General features: G+C 39.2%; 1 protein-coding gene across 1 annotated transcript in view; it reads right to left on the minus strand.

Moving 5' to 3' along the window:
• Window positions 1-22,411, minus strand: part of WDR64 (WD repeat domain 64) — a 105,234-nt gene that overhangs the window by 63,313 nt on the left and 19,510 nt on the right. The window contains 6 exon segments of the mRNA XM_042440396.1: window positions 4,724-4,863; window positions 7,233-7,312; window positions 9,683-9,817; window positions 11,267-11,484; window positions 12,168-12,278; window positions 16,304-16,333. Coding sequence (XP_042296330.1) covers window positions 4,724-4,863; window positions 7,233-7,312; window positions 9,683-9,817; window positions 11,267-11,484; window positions 12,168-12,278; window positions 16,304-16,333 — 714 coding nt within the window.

The raw sequence follows: 22,411 nt of genomic DNA on the forward strand, positions 1-22,411 counted from the left end.
GAGAGTGCCAAGTTGGGAAAGGTTGCTACAGGAATGTGGTAGTGGATCTCTCTTTGCTGTACATGCCTTATACAGGCGTGGTACAGACCACCAAAAAGTGGTGTACTCGCTCCAATACTAGGGTTAGGGAACGTGCACCATCCGTACATTCCCTAACCCTAGTATGGGACTGCATTGGCATCATGCCAGCCTCCCATCTACATGCTCCTGAAAAACACCGGATTGGGGCCTCTGGACTGCCGGTGAGACTTCCCTGGCCCCAATCCGGTAAGAAAAGGGGTGGGGGCAGGTCACCCCTGAAGGGGCAGTTTGTATCGTGCCAGTGTCATTCCTCCATATCCATGGATTCTGCATCCACAGATTCCAACATCCCCATCTTAAAAATATTTCATACAAAAAAATATCCAAAACAAAACCTTTGATTTTGACATTTTATATAAGGGACACCATTTTACTGCCTCACTGTATTTAACGGGAATTGAGCATCCACAGATTTTGGTATTCACAGGGGCTGGGGCTGGGGCTGTAACCAAAGCCCAGCAGATACCAAGGACCCGCTATATACTGGTGTATAAAGAAGTCCTAGTTACACACCATCTCAATGGACCATGTCAAAATTCCCAACTAGAGTAGATCCACTGAATCAATGGAAACTTTGTAAATCAACATTTACTTGGGTTCCATTAATTTCAGAGATCTATTCTAGTTGGAATTAACAACGGATTTAGACCCAAATATAGAAAAAATAACAATAATGTGTGTTTCAGAGGATTATAATCAAGAACCAAATAAAATGGCCAAAGCTAAAGGAAGAAAAATGAACCTTATGGAGTAACTAGCAAGATCTCCATCATTTTTATGTGCTCTACATTCCTAAGAGTGGCACACATGTGTTTTCTATGTGGCCATACCCTTCTAAGGATGAAGAAAGTAAGGCTCAACTTCTTCATGAACTTGCAAATTCTTTGAGAACCTGGGTCACTATCATCTCCTGAATGCCATGAAATGTCACTACTTTTACTCCACTCAGTCTCCAGGAGAATTTCAACACAGAGACTAGCAAAAAATGAAATATAATTGAGCAGCTGTATAGCAAACACAAATAAAACAAATTAAAAATAATCAGAATGCTTGGTAAAGAGACAGTCCCACGGGCCTAAATCAAACTGCCAATCCCACCCAGAATAGGGGTCAGTCTACCCTGGCCACTTAATCTAGGGTCGGTTTGGAGCATGATGCCCCAAAATGGCACCAGATTGACAACCACATCCACCGGGCTAAATCTGGTGTGTCCTTGTGCACACAGGTCAGCTGGGCTGCCACTGCATTGGTCCCCCTTGCCGATCCCCCTCAGTGCCACTACTACTGCCACTGGTCTAGCTAGCCAAGCAGCTCCTGCAAGAACCTGAATTCAGAATGAGGCATCTACCATGTACTGTATTCAACAAGGAGGGAGGATGCTCTGTTCCCTCATTGTTGATCACATGGGTGCCCTATTCTGGCCTCAGCAGAAGCGTTGGCATGCTGGAAAAGTTTTGGAGCTCCTGCCCAAGAGGGAAATGGCAGCAGCTCGATAAAGAGATCATTCCCTTTCCCTGCACTATTTAGTGCAGGGAAAGGGGAATAGTGAGATTCTGGGCATGTGGACAATAGATCAGGCCAAATCTAGGTGTTCCACATGCCAGCTGTTCACATGCCAAAAGAAGTTATCTAAAAATACAGATCCCAAAACATCTCAGAGAGGCATTCACCCAAGCTAGGTTCGACCAACTTGATACCATGGTAAGACATGGGAGATTCCAGGGTATCCCTTATAATAAACGAACTTGTATTTGTGGTGACGACGAAATTGAGGATCTAGCACACATTTTGTTTAGATGTAACCTGTACCAACAGGAAAGGGACCAATATCTTGATCCCTATATTAAACGAACAATATTCTGGGATACTCATATTAGAATATCATACTTTATGAGTGGACAAGATTCAAAAATATCTATTGCCACAGTTCGATTTCTTCATAAACATCACTGTCGAGATCTAGATATGTGGGGATGATTGGTGTTAACTGTAAGGGTGATGAAGAGATTTGACATATGATGACGGATGTTTAATGTTATTTCTACCTCCCATTTTAATTCTATTTTACTTCCATGGTAACTATTTTACACATTACTGTTCGATTATGTAAACACTTTTATTCTTATCTGTCTATCTGTATATTTTTCAGTACATATTGTATATGTTTAGATTTGTATAGTCTTTATATAAGCTGTGCATGTTTAGGCTAGTCATAAGTATATATATAGTATATATATTATATTGTGGTTTATTGCACTTAGTGCACTATATTAACATTTTACATATATGTGTGTGGCATTGCTTGTATTACTATGTATACTATGTATTACTATGTTTTGAGTATTTTGAAACGGCCCTTGGGCTATTCAATAAACTTGTTTGTTTGTTTGATAGGTGTTCCACATGCCAGCTGTTCACATGCCAAAAGAACCTGAAGTCACTCTGGTTTCTGGAGAACATGGAGCTTTTCCTTGACTTTACTTAGTTCAAAGCAAAGTTGGGTTAAGGGCCAAAATATAAGGGCCAAATGCTATTCAACATTTACATGAAACCGCTGGGAGAGATCATCCGGAGACATGGGCGCACGGTGTTATCAGTACGCTGATGACACCCAAATATGTTTCTCTGTGCCTCCGACTGATGCAGTGACCAAGGATGGCATCTCTCCTCTAAATGCCTATCTGGAGTCGGTAATGGGCTGGATGAGGGAAAACAGACTCAGTTTGAATCCAGAGAAAACGGAAGCGCTCGTGATAGGTTCCCCGGGCCCAGGGAAGGATATTTGCCCACCTATCCTGAACGGGGTCACGCTCCCCTTGAAGGACTCCGTTCGCAGTCTGGGTGTGCTTCTGGACTCGTCACTCCACCTTACATCTGAGGTGGATGCGACGGTCAGGAGCACCTGTTATCAGCTTCGGCTGATACACCAGCTGCGTCCCTACTTGGGCCGGGGGGACCTTGAAACAGTGGTACATGCTCTGGTAACCTCTCGGTTGGATTTCTGCAACGTGCTCTACATGGGGCAACCCTTGTACCAAACTCGGAAGCTACAATTGGTTCAGAATATGGCAGCAAGGCTGGTCACCGGATGTTCCAGGACCAGCCATATAACACCTGTTTTGCAAGATCTACATTGGCTGCCCATTCGCTTCCGGGCACAATACAAGGTGTTGGTTATTACCTATAAAGCCCTAAATGGCTTGGGCCCAGGGTACTTGGAGGACCGCCTCTCCCCATATAATCCACCCCACGCTCTCAGGTCAGCCGGGAAGCAACTGTTGAGGGTTCCAGACACGAAATATGCTGCAACTGCTCAGAGGGCGTTTTCTATCTCGGCCCCGCAGCTCTTGAACTCTCTTGACCAATTTAGGAAGAGGTTAAAAACCTTCCTCTTCGAACAAGCCTTTCCCCAGTCATTGTAACACCTGCACTCTCCCCGTTGCACATTGCACATGCACTTTTAAGTCAGCTAGTTTGTATGTTTTTAGCTTTGTAATTTTTTAATCCTGTTTTAATTGTTTTTATATTGATGTATTGATTGTTGTCTGTAATTTGCACACTGTGTGCAGTTATGTTACCTGCTTTGATCTACCCAGGCTACAAATAAACGATTTATTATTTATTTATAAAGCATCTTCTCAGAAGCAGCCATATGTCAAAAGCCTTCCAGGTGATTTCAGCATTTTTCCTCAGTGTAGCCAAGCCCTAGGTTTTCTGAAACAACAGAACTTAGGTATGTGTTTATTTACCATTCTATAATGCTACATTTCAGTTGAAACACCCAAATGAATATATTTTCACATGATTTTTCTTTAGGATATATGCTTCTAGATATCATTTATCATTAAAAGAATTATTTATTAAAAGACCTATTTGTATGTACAGTACACCTGCACCATACATGGCTTTAACCTTATGCATAAGGCAAGCCCTATTTAAAACAATAGCATGTTATGCCCTGCCGTGCATGGAGCACACACCCATTGTTTTAAATGGGGCTTGAGCATACGTGTTTTTCTCTTTACGTTTGGGGGGGGGGAGAGTCTGGAATGGATTTCCCACGTATGGGAAGGATCCACTGTATTTTACCCAAGTTCTCCCAAACAATTCTTTACTTTTTCCCATCATAGAGTTGACTTTTTTTTTAAAAAAAAATGAAGAAATATTCCAAGGGATTATCAAGAGAAGCCTTGAGCTAATGCATTGCAGAGCTGCCTCCTCTCTAGAGGATTTTCACCAGCTGCTGAGAGTAGAGAAAAAGCAACCCTGTATGCCACTTCTTAGTAACCTACAGCATACTACAGAGATTAGGAAAATATTCTTATGATTGGAGAAATCTTGGCTCTTTGAATATTTTGGACTTCAACTCCCAGACGTTTCTTACTCATCAGATATGCTGATTTGGGCTTTGGGGAGTAGAAGGCCAAAATTCTTCCATCATGTTTTCAGAGCATACCAAATCTGAAATTTGATTTTCAGTGGATGGGAAACAGGATGCATTATTTTCTATCCTTTTCATCTTTGTAAGCAATGAACAAAAGGTAAATGTGCTTAATAAAATTCATAATAGAAAATACAGTTTTGTGACATGTACTGGGACATCACACATGTTTCCATTAAAAAACAAAACACCTTAGTTTACCTTTGCAGTAGAGAGGCTAATGATGTGTTGATCTTTTTCATTGGTAACAATCTCTGTAATGCTAAATAAATGTCCCATCAACTTCCCCACTGGCTTGGTGTTGATGTTGGGATGCCACAAACGAAGAATTTTATCATCTCCTATGGAAAGAAATTCACTCTGCTATTGTGTTTGTAGAACATGAACAACTAGACAATTGTGAAATAAACCAAATTTTAGAAGGCAATACTTGGGCTGCCTAATATTGCAGTGCTACTATTTTGCAGACCTACCCTCACTCCCATTCATCTATGTGAGTGTAAAAAAAGGAGTCTTAAATGAGAGTCCCTCACCTAATCCTTCCTAAAGGGGTAACAAACATCAACCTGCTTAAATCAGTCTATTGAAATGCCAAGGAAATTGCCATCTTTAAAGAATAATGTAACCCCCCATCCCCTTTCATAACTAAAAGTAATAAAAAATTTACTTTGAGCAAGCTATATATTCATCCATTGCCTGTGTCTAGATGCTGTGACCATTTCTTCAATACAGGATCGATAGACTATGGTGCTAAAAAGCTGACATTGCATTAGGGGTCAAAAGCAGAGTACAATTACTCAAAACCTTGTGAATTCTGCAGTCACTACAAAGAGGATAGAATACAAGAAGAAAGGAGTCACTCCCCACAAAAAGCAGGCAGGCAGGCCTTCTATTAAGTAAAAGGTATCATATGAATATCTCCTTGACTTATAAGAATAATAGTGGCCTTGGTGACATAATTGCCACAACAATCATATGGCTGTGCCAGTCACACAAGTTTGCTAACAATAATGGTGTATATTATATAGCTATCATAGCAGGAATAAGAAAGGACATCAAAAGTCCCCCAACTGCACCAGTTTAGTTAGATATTCCCAAATGCTAATGTGGATATAAGCACAACAAAGAAAAAGAATATAAATTTTACAGATTGTGTTCTTACAGACTGGTAACATTAACGGACAAAGAGCCTTTCCTACTCTAAAATGGAGATAAACATCATAATATGACAGCACATTGCTTCTACATAGACATATTAATAGCTTCATTCCCTGATAATCAACAGGGAGCTAAAAGTGGGTGAATTAGATATATTAACACTAGGCGTTTTTATTTTTCCTCACAGACTGAACTAGATAGAGTTCAGATAGATTGTTGTTATTTCTATCTTGCCTTTTTCCAATATAGGTTTCAAAGCAGTTTACACCAAATGAAAAAACATATTGTTAGAAATCCCCAGGATACAAAAGTTTAAAAATGATTAAACATCAAAACATTAAAACGAGATCAAAATATACATCATTAAATACAGAAACACACACCAGTACTAGAGTCACCCTACTAATACACCTTAATTTTACAATAATGCATTGTTAATCATACAATGTGCTCATTGCTGTTCCAAGAAAACAGCAGAAGACACCTGAAGAATCAGGCACAGAAGGATCAGTTGATAACCAACTATGAAATAATGAGACCAGACACAAAACTTTGGGTTTGAACAAGGGTCATTTTATTTGACCCAAAAACCTATTTAACTGGCTTGAACCTGGGAAAGAACAAGAGGGAAAATAACCTGATGTGGGTCCACCTGAGGCCAGATGTTACCCCATGACCACCTACCTCCACAACCTTCCCTTGGGTGAAACACCTGGTCCCAAAGGCAATCCAATCCTATGGGTTGTCACTATTCAGAATGCAAACCTAGGGCACTGCCCCTCCAAGTCCCAAGACTTTATTAGGGAGAACAACCCTCTGGTTAGCCCCCAGGATACACTCTTTCTCCACACTTCCACAGTTCCGAGATCTTAGGTTTTCCATAGCCTTCATGGAAAGGAGCCAAGGTGTACACCAAATTCTTATTCTTCCCACACTACTTGCCAATGACACCCTATTTACTGACACCAGTCTGGTGTAGGCAAAAAACAACAACAAACAACCAGGCAAAGGGAAAAAAAATTCCTACCCAGCCCTAAGGTGATCAGCAAAGCTCATACTGCACTTAGATGGGAGAGTGGGCCACGAAATGAAGATCCAAGAGAGTGCATAAAGAAGTGGCTCAGTCCTAAATAACTTCCAGCTCCACCTATATCACATGTCTTGGCTTGGAGTCTTGCTCCAAGCCAGGTTAGGTCAGGCCTCTGATTATGGAGGCCATCAAAGTGTACCCTTCCATGTAGCAATGTTCACTGCACAAGTCCAAGTATGTATTATCATGTGTGCTGGCCATGTGCCGTAATAAATTATTCGGTATTATCATGATGAAATGTGACTATATATTTTGGCAAAGCCTTGGTGCTCCACCTGTAATTTGGCAACATGATTTGGGTTCCCCCACAACTATTATATTTGGTTTCATATATGTTATATTGTTTTTATACTTTTACAGAGAGGAATCATTACAAACAGGACAGATATAACTTCTGTAACCAAGACATTTTGAAAATGACAACAAAGACTTAATTTATTAAATTGAACACATTTCACTTACCCCCAGTAACAACGATATTGGCTTTTACACAATATGTGAAGGCATTAATTCCTTTTGGTACAGAAAATTCTCTGACAATTCTGGAATGACAATAGTATATTTGATTAAGTAGAGACTAAAAAGATAGAAACAACTCTAATGATGCATTCATATAAATTGCTACATCATGTATCAGCCCACCGCTTTGTCTTCGCTGTATTTTTTATTGTGTTTTTAACAGATGTTTTAATTGTAACTTGTTTAATCCTTTTTTAAGGGGGGGAATTGGGGACCCAAATTTGTAAATGTGGATTTTAACGTGCTGTAAGCCGCTTTGATTGTCTTGTCACAGAAAAGCAGGATATAAATAAAAGTTTTATTTTATTTATTTATTTATTATATGTCAGAATACATAGGAAACGTAAGACTGCAGGTCTACAGTGGAAGGATTTGAACTAGCGTTTTAAATTCTGTCGGAGAAATGGCTCCTGCTTTAATGAAATGTCTAGAATTTACAGATCATTCAAATGTACTCTCCTCTCTTCTTGCTGCTGCACTACAGAGGAATCTGAGGGCTAGTCTACACATATACTAAGCAAATAAGTGCACATTTTTACACATTCAGTTAATTATTTTCACTTTCCTATGCCAATTCACATCTATTCACAACTATTCACCCTCCCTCAGCCGAAAATGCACAGCCATTCGAAATCATGTGAAGCAGATGGATGGCCATGGCCATGTGACAATGTGAATTTCTCTGGATTTTAGGGGATACTCTGGTAAAAAAAGTGAAGCCTTTTTCTGTGGCGTTTAAGGAGATTTTTGACACACACTCCAATAAAAAATCCAGGTGCTTGCTGACAGATTACATTCTAATCTATTGGAATGAGGAGTATTTTAAACATGTACACAAGGCCAAGTCACCCTTAGATTAGCCAATACTCAGTGGTCCAACCCTTTAGAGAATGTTGTCAACAACTCCTGTGATTTCTGTTAAATGCCCCTGTAGTGGGCCTGCTTCTCTATAAACCAAATCACAGGCCTCATTCCCACTATAGTTTAAACCGGATCATAATTCGGTATGAACAAGCATGTTTTCCACTTAATTTGAATTGCTGAAGCAATTCAGAAAGGGGGACGATGCTTTCGACCCATTTAACCTTTTGGGCTGAATCGCTTTATTTCAAAATAAAGTGATTTAATCCACCCCCAGCCTGCCTTCTCCACCCCCAGCCTGCCTTCCACTGCCTCCTATTCACAGATCCCAGCCTCAAGTGCTCCAGCCACACCAGGCACTCCAGATCTCAGCCAGCCTTCTCTGCCACCAGTCTGCCTTCCACCGCCTCCTACCTCCAGATCCTGGCCTCGAGTGCTCCAGCCACTCTGGTGGCGGAGAAGGCAGGCCAGGATCTGAAGTCCCTGGCATAGCTGGAGTGCTTGAGGCCAGGATCTGGAGGTAGGAGGTGGTGGAAGGCAGGCCAGTAGTACAGAAAGCAGGCTGGGATCTGCAGTCCCTGGTGTGGCTAGAGTGCTTGAGGCCAGGATCTGGAGGTAGGAAGCAGTGGAAGGCAGGCTGGTGACAGAGAAGGCAGGCTGGGATCTGGAGTCCCTGGCATGGCTGTAGTGCTTGAGGCTGGTATCTGGAGGTAGGAGGCGGAGGAAGGCAAGCTGGTGGTGGAGAAGACAGGCTGGTGGCAGATAAAGCCGGCTGCTTTCCTTACCAACCTGCCTGGTGCCTGATCCGAATTGATGAATTGGTGCAAACATGAACCAGCTCTGCTGCTGAACTGATTCATCAATTCAGATCAGAAACCGAATTATCTGGTAAGTGGGAATGAGGCCACAGAGCCTTTTTTTAAAAAAAAGAATAACCAGTTGCCCATCTAACAGCAAGTGGAACTTGTGCCCTTTCTATTTGCTGCTAGGGTATGATAATGTCAGCCAGCTGCCAAAGCCAATAGAGGTGATGTTAAATCCTCATATGAGACTTTACTAATGAAGTTGTATGGTAGCCCTACAGTATATTGGTCCAGGCCTCAGAGGGAGAGAAGAATGCTGGACCTGATCCCCTCCCCCCTCACCATTCCCTTCTCCTTTTGTGTCGTGTCTTTTAGATTGTAAGCCTGCGGGCAGGGAACTGTCTGGTTAAAAAAATAATAAATGTAAGCCGCCCTGAGAGCCATTAGGGCTGAAGGGCGGGATATAAATACCTAAATAAATAAATAAATAAATACTGATATTAGTTTCTGCAAAGCTTATGAGAAAGAATTTAGCAATGCTGGCTACAGAGTTCCTTTTAAAGGGTGCCTTATAAGATAAATCAGTTGTATGAAGAATCACTGGAAGACCTTTACCTAATTAATTTTGAGTATTTCCAGTTAACTTCTATTTTAAAATGACAGGTAAATTAGCATTCTTTTGGCAATCCCTTGATTATCTCTATGATAAATAGATTTTCAATGACTTACGCATTGTCTTCTAGTCTTTTCAGGTCATCCAATACCAAAGAATGAACACTGTCCAAGGAGCAGGATCCAAAACAATTCAACACTGGAAAGTATTTTACTTTCACAACCCAGTCATTATGCAGCTTGCGTCTAATACTGAGGATGGTAAAAGAATATGTAAATGACACATTTACATATGTCAGAAAACAATGTTAATATTTCTTCACTTGGTGAACATCTGTACTGTACAATGAATATTCTACATCAGAACTGTAGGGTGGGACCCCTGGAGGGTGCAAAACTTTCTCAAGGGGGATACACAAGACTTGGAGACTCTGATCCTTCCTCCTTCTCCTCTTCCCAATCTTTTTTAATGTATAAAATTTACACATACATTGCGCTGAATATTGAATTTTCCTACATAAAACTGTTCTAATTTCAATGATGCTATTTCCTTTTAAAATGCTAAAATATTAATGTACACATTTAGTATGAATGAAAATATACACACTAAATAAATTAAATATTTTTAATCATATACTACATCCAGTGGGGGCCGTGACATCCACATGTAGATCTAAAGGGGGTGAGGGTCTCCCAACAGTAAAATGTTTGAGTACCACTGTCCTATGTATCTCAAACAAGTGAGTTGGAAGAACTTAAGTTATATCTCAGTGGGTATTTGAATACTAATGCAGTCTCCAAGTATCATACGGATATCTCAGTTAAAGCTCCACTTTTGTAAATGTTTGCATCAGATCTAGTAGTGATAAAATATGATGTAGATTTCCCATGATCTCTTATTATTATGAAAAACCAAATGGGTGTTCTACCACAACAATCCTCTTAAATATCTTCTTGCTGCCATTATATTGAGGACTATAAGCTGTATACCTGGTTGTGCCCAAAGAAAGCTCCAGTTCCAGATGTTATTTTTATGTGATTATGTAGGATAGTATTAACTGGAGATAATTCCTGGCTATTTCATCATCCTATGGAGATATCTCATTTCACATGTTAGAAATAGATATATTTGTTTCAAAACACTTTAAAAAAATGATCCTAAATTTGTAATACTGGGATGGGTGTAGTGTGTGTATACAGCATGTGTACTAATTGCACGCAAAATTCTCTGAGTATGCACTCTTATGTCACCAAAATGACAAAATGCTGGTAAATGAAAGAGTACTGGGGGAAATGGCACATACTGAAGAAATTAAAAAAAAAAAAATAGGAGAGAAAAAACCCTAGGGATCTCCACTCCCTGAAACAGTTCAGCGACTAAGCATGCTCAGTGGTCACAGAATGCTGGGTGATATTTTAGAGGAAACAAACAAGCATTGTGGGAGGGATGGAATGGAGTATCCATTTTAAAGCAGCATGTCTATCTGGAACCCTGAAAAGGAAACTCCACGCTGTAACCTTTTGTCACAGGACCCAAATTATCAAACATAATACTACAATTTTCACAAGGATAGTTGAAATAAGAATTTTCTCTGAGAATTTCCCTTTTTTTGTTTTGTTGATTACTTTCCATCATAGGATCTATTTAAACACTGAATTTTTAGTCCCAATTATGATAACTCAGAAAGATGCTGTACTTACGTTTTGAACTTCCTAGGATCTATAATCACCATTTGTGATTTTTTTTTAGATTTAGATTGTTTTAGACCAAAATCATCACTGGTCATGGTAAACAAATTAACAAATCCAGCATCATCTCCCATTAAGATGTCATCTTTTATTAGCAATTCTGATGGACGCTGAATGGCACAAACGCTGAGGAGACAATGTTCCATGGGTTTGATAATAAAACAATTATCCTGTGAGATAAAGCAAACAGTTTGTTAGATGTATTGCCATTTAATCTTCCAATAAAGTAAAATAAAATCCTACACATTCATGAAGTATTTCAAGGCAGGAGTTTCAAGTGCTAGTAAACAAAATCCATTCTGAAACTAATAATTTTCTCCTCCATAATGGATTTTCACTTGAGAATGAGGGGGAGAAATGGATGCATGCATTTGGAAAACATGAACGAGGTTATAAATGGAATATTCCAGTGATTGGAGCCCACATTTGAATGAAGCAAGGCAGTGACACACATTAAAAGCCTCATGTGGAAGAACCCATAGTTTTTAAAGATGAACCAAGCCTCATTATTCCTTTTCCTGCTTAGATTTAATAACAGGAATGCAGGATAATCTGATTAGATGATTAGATCATTTTATATATGTGCTTGTCTTGCCAAGTAGTTTTTAATCTTTGATTAAAATGAACTTGCAGCACACAATAGAGAATATACAGTATGCAAATTTTGCAATTTTGTTTGAGGGAAAGCTGCCTCAGAGTGTGGTGGAGTCTCCTTCTTTGGAGATTTTTTAAAAACATCTGAATGGCCCTCTATGGGAGTGCTTTGTTTGTGTCTTCCCGCATGGCAGGGGTTTGGACTGAATGGCCCTTGTGGTCTCTTCCAACTCTATGATTCTATGACTAGGTACCATACCATGGCAGTCCCTTGTGTTTTATAATCCCATATGATGATGCTTCTTTCCGTTATAGCACAAACACGCTTGAGCTGACTCAAGTAATCACATCCAGTGATCCAGGAACTCTCCTGATGAAAGAGGAATGTTAGTAGAATTAGCCACTACTAGCTTTCAAGGAAATAACATTGATCTATAATTATCTATAAAATGTGATAATCCTCACACAATAGCTGGGGGCTGGACAGGAGACAATAATATGGAGGCTTCTCTATTATTATGCAAAGTATGGGGTGGTAGCTTGGTCTAGAATGGGTAATTAAGACTAATTGGCATAGTGGTTTGAGCACTGGACCATGACTCCAGAGGCCAGGGTTCAAATCTCATGAAAACTCACTGGGTGACCTTGGGAAAATCACACCGTATCAATCTCAAGAGGATGACAACAGCAACCCCCCCTTGAAGAAAGCTGCAAAGAAAACTCCATGATAGGTTAACCTTAGGGACACCATAAGCTGGAAACAACTTGAAGACACACAACAGCAGGAACACCTTAACAATAGGAACACCTTAACAAAATCCCTATTCCCGAAGTGATAAAATTACAAGAACAGGTTTGTTGACATGGATCAACACACCTGCTTCCATTTTGGGACTCTCTTTGTGGCCACACTATGGGGATTGCCATGACGGCTGCCTCTGTTTCAAACTGAACCCTACCAGTGTTCTTGTGTTTCACTAAAGCCACAATTTCACACCCACTGTGTTTCAATAAAGGCATTAATTTTGCATCCATGTGTTTTGTACATCAAGAGAAAACTGCACTGAGCTTTGTGATTTGTATGGAGAAATTTGGAAACAGTAATATGGTTGTAAATCAAATTTTGGAAGCAAAACAGCCGGTAGCATTTCTGTCCCGAATCTTAAATTGTGTTTGTAGATTATGATGGTTATAACAAGATCTAACAATGTTAAAAGGGAAATAGTTGCAATGTCATTACCTAGCTTGCCTAAATGAATATAGTGAGGAACAAGCAGGCCTGTCACGGGAAAAATGCTTTTCATAAGAACAAAGTGCAAGTAATTTGATCACAGAAAAATGTAATCTAAAGAGAAGATGATGCTCCCACATTGTCAAGAGTAGAACAAAGAAGATATCCTAATTAATGGATTTATTACTCACTGGTACAGCAGCAGCAGCTGTTAAGCATTAAGTACAATAACCTCTAACTAGCAAGGAAGATTTGCTCAAAATAGACTCAGTCTCCAGTTAAATGATTTTTAAAACTATAGTATAATATTTAGTAGCATAACACAACTTGTGGTGGTTTAGACATTTTAACCCCTAAAAACCAGAATCTTCTGAAATGGGGTTTATAGTGTGATCTTCATGTTAGCCATGGGTGTGGGAACATCTATGGTTAATTAATAGTGACATGAAGGTGAGCTTTCCTGGACAAAATGTTGGAATGAGAATGGTCTTCATAGTATATGACAGAAGTCAAGAATTATAATATATTGGATTTCACAGCTATATCTGGCTTCTCATTGTTTTAGAAACAAGAACAAGGAAGGAAGGAAGGAAGGAAGGAAGGAAGGAAGGAAGGAAGGACGGCCATACAAGCTATAAATATTTTGATTTAGAGAAGCACTGTTAATATGTGCTTAAAGGTATTTAAATACACAGATATTCTTTTCTCTCTGCCTAAAAACCAGTAAGGTAAGTTAATAATAAGAAAAAAGTAGGGGGAAATCCAAAATGATTAAAAAAAAAATCATTTTAAAATGCTAGCCTGTTTCTCCTCTCAGCAATTCCAATCCGCTTAATAGAGTTAGTTTAGGGGGGCTGGGCCTCTGTTCATCCTTAGGCTATTTCCACCACTGTTCATCCCTTCACTGCAAATCTGCTCTGGCAGAAGGAGGGGTGAATCCATAGGGGAGCGGGTCCAAGGGGAATTGGCAAAAGTTGCCCCTGTCCCCTTCTGTTTATGGAGACCTTCCACAAGAAACTGAGGCCTGTTACAGACAGCCAAAATAAAGCTGCTTCGAGTCACAGTGGAGGTATGGTGTTTCAATGATGCGTGCATCCTAAGAGTCCAGAAGTCACACCAAAGCCACGCTCCAGCCCTAAGGACTGGAGCGTGGCTTTGGTGCAGGTTCTGGACTCTTAGGACACATGCACCATTTAAACACCATACCTCGACTGTGACTCGAAGCAGCTTTATTTTGGCTGTCTGTAACAGGCCTGAAAGACTTTCCTCCCAGAAAGCAAAGACACAGATTCATATTACTCAAAGGTATCAGTTTGTCTTGCATCCAAGAACTCTGTCAAGATGTCTATTTGGCCACACGAACAACTTTCCTGAGGAAAATCTCTTTCTAGCCTGAATGTACTTTCAAGATGGCCCTTTATCAGGTTCCACTGTCCAATATCAAAGTTTGATTACTTCTGTATAACAAACCTAAATGCAGTACTGCTTTTTATATACTTTTGGAAAATCTAGCAAGTTCTGAATAGATAAACCAGACTGTTAGTTGAAATTCTGAGCATATTTTGTTCACTTCTGGTTTGTTTCTGGCTCAATTTCAAATGCTGGTTTCAATTTACAAACCCTTAAATCGAAGGTGGGGGCACTCTTCCAGCCCAAAGGGCCACATTCAATGACAGAGAGTGGTTTTTTTATTTTTTATTTTTTTGAGTTATAGCCTCAAAGGTGGGATGAAAAGCACTAGAATGCTTAAACTCTTATTGCCAATAATTAAGACCCATTAGAGGTCTTTCAACCTTTTAAAATTAGGAGAAACACACAAAACCTGGTAAACCACCCATTGGGGTATCAGAAGGAAAGGGAAAAAAGCTTGGGACACCAGGTCCTGAGGCTCACCACCCCAACCTAAATGGATCTTGGTACTTAGGTCCTCAGAGATGCATTCTACTGTGTGAAGCTACCTGATGATTAAGATTCTTCAAGGCCCTGATGTGGTTACCCTCATCCTCAGGAGTAAAATGTGTTGGGAATCACACCTGTTGTGATAGTGCTTTATTTATAGACTGTTCTCCCTAGTTTATTTCCACAGTCCAATGGCAATGGGAAGCCTCCTCTGAACAAATCTTGCCAAGAAAATTTCACAGTAAGTTCAAATTAGAGTCACTGTAAGTTGGAAACAACTTGAAGGCATATGACAACAGGACAAAATAGCTATTATTTATATTTTTATAAAAATACTGATAAATAAAGGAAGAGCCCTCCCTCCAATCCATCTGCCTTGGTCCAGGCCTCAGAGGGAGAGAAGAACCACTGGACCTCATCCCCTTTCCCTCCACCATTCCCTTCTCCTTTTGTTTCGTGTCTTTTAGATTGTAAGCCTGAGGGTAGGGAACTGTCTGATTAAAAATAATAATTGTAAGCTGCCCTGGGAGCCATTAGGGCTGAAGGGGGGGGGAATATAAATACCTAAATAAATAAATTGGATATTATTGACATAATTGTCATGTTAATAATTTCACAGAAAATGGTGTTATCGTTATTAATACCATGACTTTGTTAAGAAACCACATGATATTCTTTTGCCAAGTAATGCACGTTCCTAAACAATATCAGAATACAAACAATTCTTCTGACTTCACAAATATTCAGATTAGATATATTGCCTTTTCCCCCTTTTGACAGGTGTGGGAAATCTAATTAAGTTATTCTACTAACAGAATTGCTTCAGTCAGTGGAACTTCTGCATACCCTCAAAATTTGATCTGGAGAGTTGGAAAATCACTAGTGGAAAATCACAAAACAGAATACAGGGAGAAGACAGTCATAGAACAGAGTCTATGGTGTCCGCTCTCTGGATTCATTAAAAATGAAAGTAACTATTGAAGTCATCTCAAAGACCACTAATCACAACTCAAAGAAGGGAGTTAGGAAAATTTTATATATTTGGTTTGATGCAATATCTCATCCTTCTTATCTATCTTTTGACCTAAGTATGGATAAGCAATCTATAATTGCATTACAAGCAAAATAATAACAAATCATTCTGACACAGTTTCACAGTCTAATAATGGAAAATTATAAGGGGGGTTCAAATATAAAGTTCTGCATTTTTTATTCTTCATTAACTTTCTTTTGTAATTGAATTTGGAAGAAAAAAGTAAACTCACTAGAATACTTGTGCTTGTCAGGATTCTCATCTGGAAAAGGAAGAAAAAACATGGTTTTAATAAATAGTTAGAAAATGAATATTAGGAGTTCTTAATCCCTTTTAGCTCAAAAGAACAGAAAAGAATGTTGTCTTCAATGTATTGTTGCTTCCAAGCAAAGGAATGTGAAATAATGAAGTGAGAAAGTGTTTTCAGTAGAAGTGGACTGTTACAGATAATTCAGGTCATTTTCACAAGCAACAAAACATTTGTCTTTTGATGAGAATAGATTATTTTAGTTTACATTTAACAACCAGATATAAGCAAGAACATATCTACACATGTGGCTCCATCCTGAAGTCTCGGTGGTCAATGGCTTGGCAGGACGTCTACTTGCTTTTTATTGGAGCTTTTATTGTGGGAAATTGCCTGCTTGCACTGCAAATCAGCTGAGCAAGCTCCCTTCTGGCTGAGTTTATATAACATATCTGGGTACTGCTCATGCAAAGGGCATGTCTATCTTGAAGGACATGCCTTCCATTTTCTCCTAGCTTGCTTCTCTGCCTTCTGTGAGGTTTGGTACCATTCTGCTGGCAGTGGTGTCCTTCTCCCATTGAATATTTCAGCTCTACCAACAACTTGCCAACCGCTGGCCTGTGATGAAGGCCCAAGAGGAGGGGACTACATATGAACTGCTCTTGATCTTTTCCAAGTGACTGACTCCAATTATTTTGAAGTGTTTAAAGAAAAGGAAAAAAACTGAGTTACTAGAGGCTCATTTGTAGCTTCATTTTCTCCAGTTTTCCCTCTCTTCAAATAAGGCAAAAAAGAAAATCCAGGAAACTAAGCCTGACCGCAATACCAGGAAAAATATTAGAAGGAATTATACAGGAGTATGACTGCAAGTATGTTGATGGCAATGCAGTAATCAGTAGTCAGCCAGCATGGGTCTGTCAAGAACAATTTTTGCTAAACTAGTTGTTTTTTTTCTAATCAGATCACTAGTTTAGTAGAAGGAATGACATGGATATTCTTTATCTGGATTTCAGCAAATCATTTGCTAAGGTCACCCCTGATATTTTGATTAGCAAGCTGCCTAAATATGGAATAGATAGAAATACTCAAAAAAGATGCATTTCAAATTGGAAAGAGGTCTCCAGTGGAGTGCTGCAGGGCAGTGGCAACCCTAGGGTTGGAGCCACCAAGTGTAGTGATGGTATATTCCTCCATACCATGCCACACAGAATTTTTTTTTTGTATTAATATTTCTCATAAAGTGTAATTCCTGTATATCACTGATTGTAATGGTAATAGTTGTGATATAAGCAACTAGCAAAATTAAAATTATGCCTTTAAATTACAATATTAAACACACAACCTAAATCTATTTACATGTGTACATTGTTTCATATGGTTAAAGTAAAAAATTGTTAAGATGTTATGTTTTTAAAGAAATTTTAAAAGAATTAAAAACCATTTTTAAAATTGGTTTGTCTAATGGTTTGAAATTACAGGAGGGTAGATTTCAGTTGAACATTAGAAGGAACTTCTTGACAGTGAGAGTGGCCCAGGAATGGAGCCACTTATGTAGAGAGATGGCACTGGCATTGTTGGGGGGTGCAGGCGGTGAGGACTGTACTGACTGACACACCACAGGAGGGGTGACACCAGGTTGGCTCTCCTCCCCCTTCGGGGCCAGATAGGCAAATGTGCACCTTTTTGGCTGCTCCATCGCTGTGCTGCTTCCCTGGGAGATAGGCTGCCACCATCCAATTGGGAGCTCTCTGCATTGTATGTCACCATAGGTGGTGATGCCACTGTGAGGTTGCAGGGTCTGCTTCTCTGAATATCTTCAGAAAGAGTCTGGGCAGCTATCTACTGGGGATGCTCTAGTTGGGAATCCTGCATTGAACAGGGAGTTTGATCCAATGGTCTATGAATGGTTCTATTCTATGAGTACATAGGGTTTCTTCTTTCTAGAACCCTACACAATGTGTAGGTTTAGTTTTTTTTTAAAAAAGGTCAGAAATGCGAGCCAGTGGGAATAAGCCCATTGGCTGGCTGAGAGGACAGTGGAAAGTAGGGTGTCTTGGAGAGGTTTGATCCACAGAGTTGCCATGAGTAGAGATTGACTTGAGGACAGTTAACAACAACAACAGCAACAAGAACTGGTTGGAGACCTGGAGCTTTCAAGAGCTTATCTGCCTCAGTCTACAATAATTAAGAAGCTCCCTGGCATGCCAACAGTCTGGATTATCCCAACAGGTGAGCTGGCCAAAGTGGCCTCTACCAGTTGGCAGGTCGGTTAGTTGGATCCAGCCACCTGCTCGACCAAACCTCTTCAGCTGTAACCCATTAATCTGTGGCTTCCTTCAGTTCCAACAAAAATGTTTTGTGTCCATGTTTGTTTAATGTGTCCATCAATTTTGCACACCAATTTAGTTGCTGGGCTACAAAATCAAGTATGTAGCCATGGGGAATGTCTATTCTGTATTTGAATATTTGTTCCCAAAAGCCTGTTTGGTACTAAATATCCTTTGTTACTGCAAGCAATTATCACCATGTTTTATTTGTATCTGTTATAAACAGTATTATAAAGGTACATTACCATATTTTACGGCGTATAAGACGACTGGGTGTATAAGGCGACCCCCAACTTTTCCAGTTAAAATAAAGAGTTTGGGATATACTCACCGTATAAGACTTCCCCTCGTTCAACACACACCAAATAAAAATTAAAAAAACATCAGATTTGATTTCAATATGGTAATTTTAATTCAAATGCTTATGACATGCAGGTACTTAGCAGGAAACCTTGTTGTATACAAAGCTTGCTTGGATTGATCAGCTCTCCCTGCCTGCCCAGCCCTCCCTGTCACCAAGACTATCAGAGCGGTAACTGCTCTCATACGATCATCGCATATGGTGGGGATGCGACCATGGCTGTTTTTGAGTTCCCCCCCCCCCCCCATATGTGACGACTGCAGATTCTCCAGTCCAGCTCAGAAGTTTCAGCACCTGCCCTATAAGACAACACCCGGCGTATAAGACGACCCCTGACTTTTGAGAAGATTTTCCTGGGTTAAAAAGTAGTCTTATATACCAGAAAATACAGTACATATGTGACGTTAGTGATGGCTGACACTATGCAATACTGAAATATTCAGATTATTTTCTTATATTGATTAAAAAAGTTACAGAAACACCACTTAATTCAAGGGTACAGTATTATATTTGGTGCACAACCTCATCCTCAAGCTATCTGTGTACAGAATCTACACTTCCCCTTGTGAAGACAGATCAAAATAGATCTCTTCTCTAGAAGAAAGTTAACAGAGGCCTGTTACAGACTGCCAAAATAAAGCTGCTCCGGGCCTCTTTGGAGGTATGCTGTTTAAATGATGCATGCATCTTAAGAATCCGGAAGCTGCACCAAAGCTGCATTTCAGTGCTTAGGAATGGAGTGTGGCTTTGGCGCGACCTCCGGACTCTTAGGACCCATGCATCATTTAAATAGCATACCTCCAAAGAGACCCGAAGCAGCTTTATTTTGGCAGTCTGTAACAGGCCAGAGTTTTCACACAAGAGCTTCTTGCTTTATTGCAACTGAAATGCAAATACAAAGCTTTCATTATCCAAAAATGGAAATTTGTACCCCTAATCCTTTTTTACCATAAGAAAAGCAACAGGTGATGTAAGCAAAGCTTAGAAACATTACTTTTTTTGGATTATAACTCCTAGAATTCTCCAGACAGCATAACCATTGTACATAGCCGCCAAAAGTGAACATTGCTAAGTCTTGTCTTTAATCTTCATGTATGCTGGCTATGTGCCATGATAAATGAATCAAATCCTCATGCATGAAAATGCTCTACCCAAAGTTTCCCTACTACCTTGCCCAAATCATTTTTTAAAACACCAGGTACTGTTCTACCAGTGTGACTCAAAATTCCCATGCACAACTTTTATAAAGTGAGCTGAAAAATAATTTCTGGATTTGAAAATGAAATGGAAGTACTGATGTCAACTGTGACACATTGTGACATCAGTGGAAAATCGGAGGCAGCAGCATGAAGTTCTATGAATTACTTTCAAGGGAGGATTTTTTAATTTTATTTTAAGAACATTGCTTTGTAGAACACAAACTTTTTTCATGTGCAAAAAGCATAATATGAAGGATAGATGAAAAGTCTTTTACACATATTTTTTCAATAGTTTCCAACAGTTTCAGCCTTAGTCCTTTAGTGTTTAGTCAGCCACAGCATCTTATATTACCTTGTATGTGCCTTTTTGTGTATATTATGCCTAATTAAATTTGACCCTTGGAGGGTGTTAGTGTTGCTCTGAAAGCTCATGGCACTTTCACACATTTTAATAGGCTGTTTATATTAAACTAACAGATAGGTAAAATTGAAAGGAACACAGATGGCTCATATTTGTTATTCATAATAAGGTGCTATAGTGTTGTAATTTTAAAACAAACAAACATACAAGTTGCAACCTTGGGAATTCATTTCTCATCTACACACCTGTAATTGAAATCTCTCTTACACTGGTTACTAAAAATCTGTGATGCATTTAGTTGTGAATGGTAAATAAATGGATATAGTTTGGTACCTTTTCAGACTGTGGCTACTGCCACACTTCAGAATTAATGCAGTTTGACACCACCTTAACTGCCATTGTTTCATCCTATAGAATCCTGGGATCTGTAGTTTGTTGTGGCACCAGAGCTCTCTAAGAGAGAAGGTTAAATGTCTCACTAACTACAAATCTCAGAATTCCATAGCATTGGACCATGGCTGTTAAAGTTACTAAATTTAGAGGGATTTAATAAAATTTACGGTTGGCATGCCTACTTATGGTATGGAAAACTGGAATGCAATAAGCAATTTGAAGATCATATTGTGAGAAGGTCACTGTTAAGAGTATGGAAAATCTATAAGGGAAAACTATACAGAAGTATACCTGATTGGGTGTCACCACATCAAGCTTTTCTGAGAAATATGAGATTAGAAAATAGAAATTGGATAAGATATAAGGAAATTGTGAAACAAGTAGACAGCGAAAGGGTAATGAAATCTAAAGAAGAACTTGAAAAAGAAGGGATTAAACTACAATGGTTCCCATATCGTCAACTTTTGGCAAATTTAAAACAGATAAAATACAATTTGGAATAGGATCGGATGATAAAGAATTTGGTGAAATAATAATAAAAAAAGATAAGAAAGGGAGAATATCTAGACTATCTAAAATGTGTTTAAAACTAGAATTGGAATCAGATCAAATTAAACATTGTATGATAAAATGGGCAAGAGATATAGGGCACACGACTAACTTGGAAAAGTGGGAAAGAACATGGGGTAAGGATACCAAATTTTCAATTTGTACAGATATAAAAGAGAACCTGATGAAAATGATTCACTGGTGGTACCTTACCCCGAGGAGATTAGGCAAAATATATAAAAATAGCAAGGCAAACTGTTGGAAATGTAAAGAGGGGGTCGCTAACTTCTTCCACATGTGGTGGTCATGTCCCAAGCTGAAGAAATTCTGGAATTCGGTACGGAAAATCATCCAAAATATTTATAATATTGAAATAAGTCTTGAGCCTGAACTTTTCCTCTTGAATATGGTTGATAATCAAGAAATTCGGAAGTATCTCAAACAGGTACTCTATTTGCTTACCACTGTGAGAATGACAAATGCGCAATACTGGCGCTCGGAAGAAATCCCAACAATGGATATGTGGCTACAAAAATCCTTTACAATAATAGAAATGGACAAAATTACCATGGACTTAAAGGATGAAGTTCAGGAAAAGAAACAAACATGGGAGTCATTTCTGGAATACTGTAAAAAAGATGGCACCTCTCTTAGGATTAAACAACTTCCTCTACATCTAATGTTTAGAAATGTTCTGAAACCCACTCTCTCTTCCTATACTGCGTAATGTAAAGAGAAGTAATGAACATAAATTATGGTCTTTATCTGTAAATACAACACATCTAGTCGTGTGGTGTTAGTTAACGAAGTAAATACTGATAACAAATAGGGGTTCATAAATAAGTAGTGCTACTAGCAATATATGAGTCATAAAGGATATTGATATTACTCGGGGGGGGGAGG

The sequence above is a fragment of the Sceloporus undulatus genome, chromosome 1 (assembly GCF_019175285.1).
Source record: "Sceloporus undulatus isolate JIND9_A2432 ecotype Alabama chromosome 1, SceUnd_v1.1, whole genome shotgun sequence".
Taxonomy (NCBI): Eukaryota; Metazoa; Chordata; class Lepidosauria; order Squamata; family Phrynosomatidae; genus Sceloporus; species Sceloporus undulatus.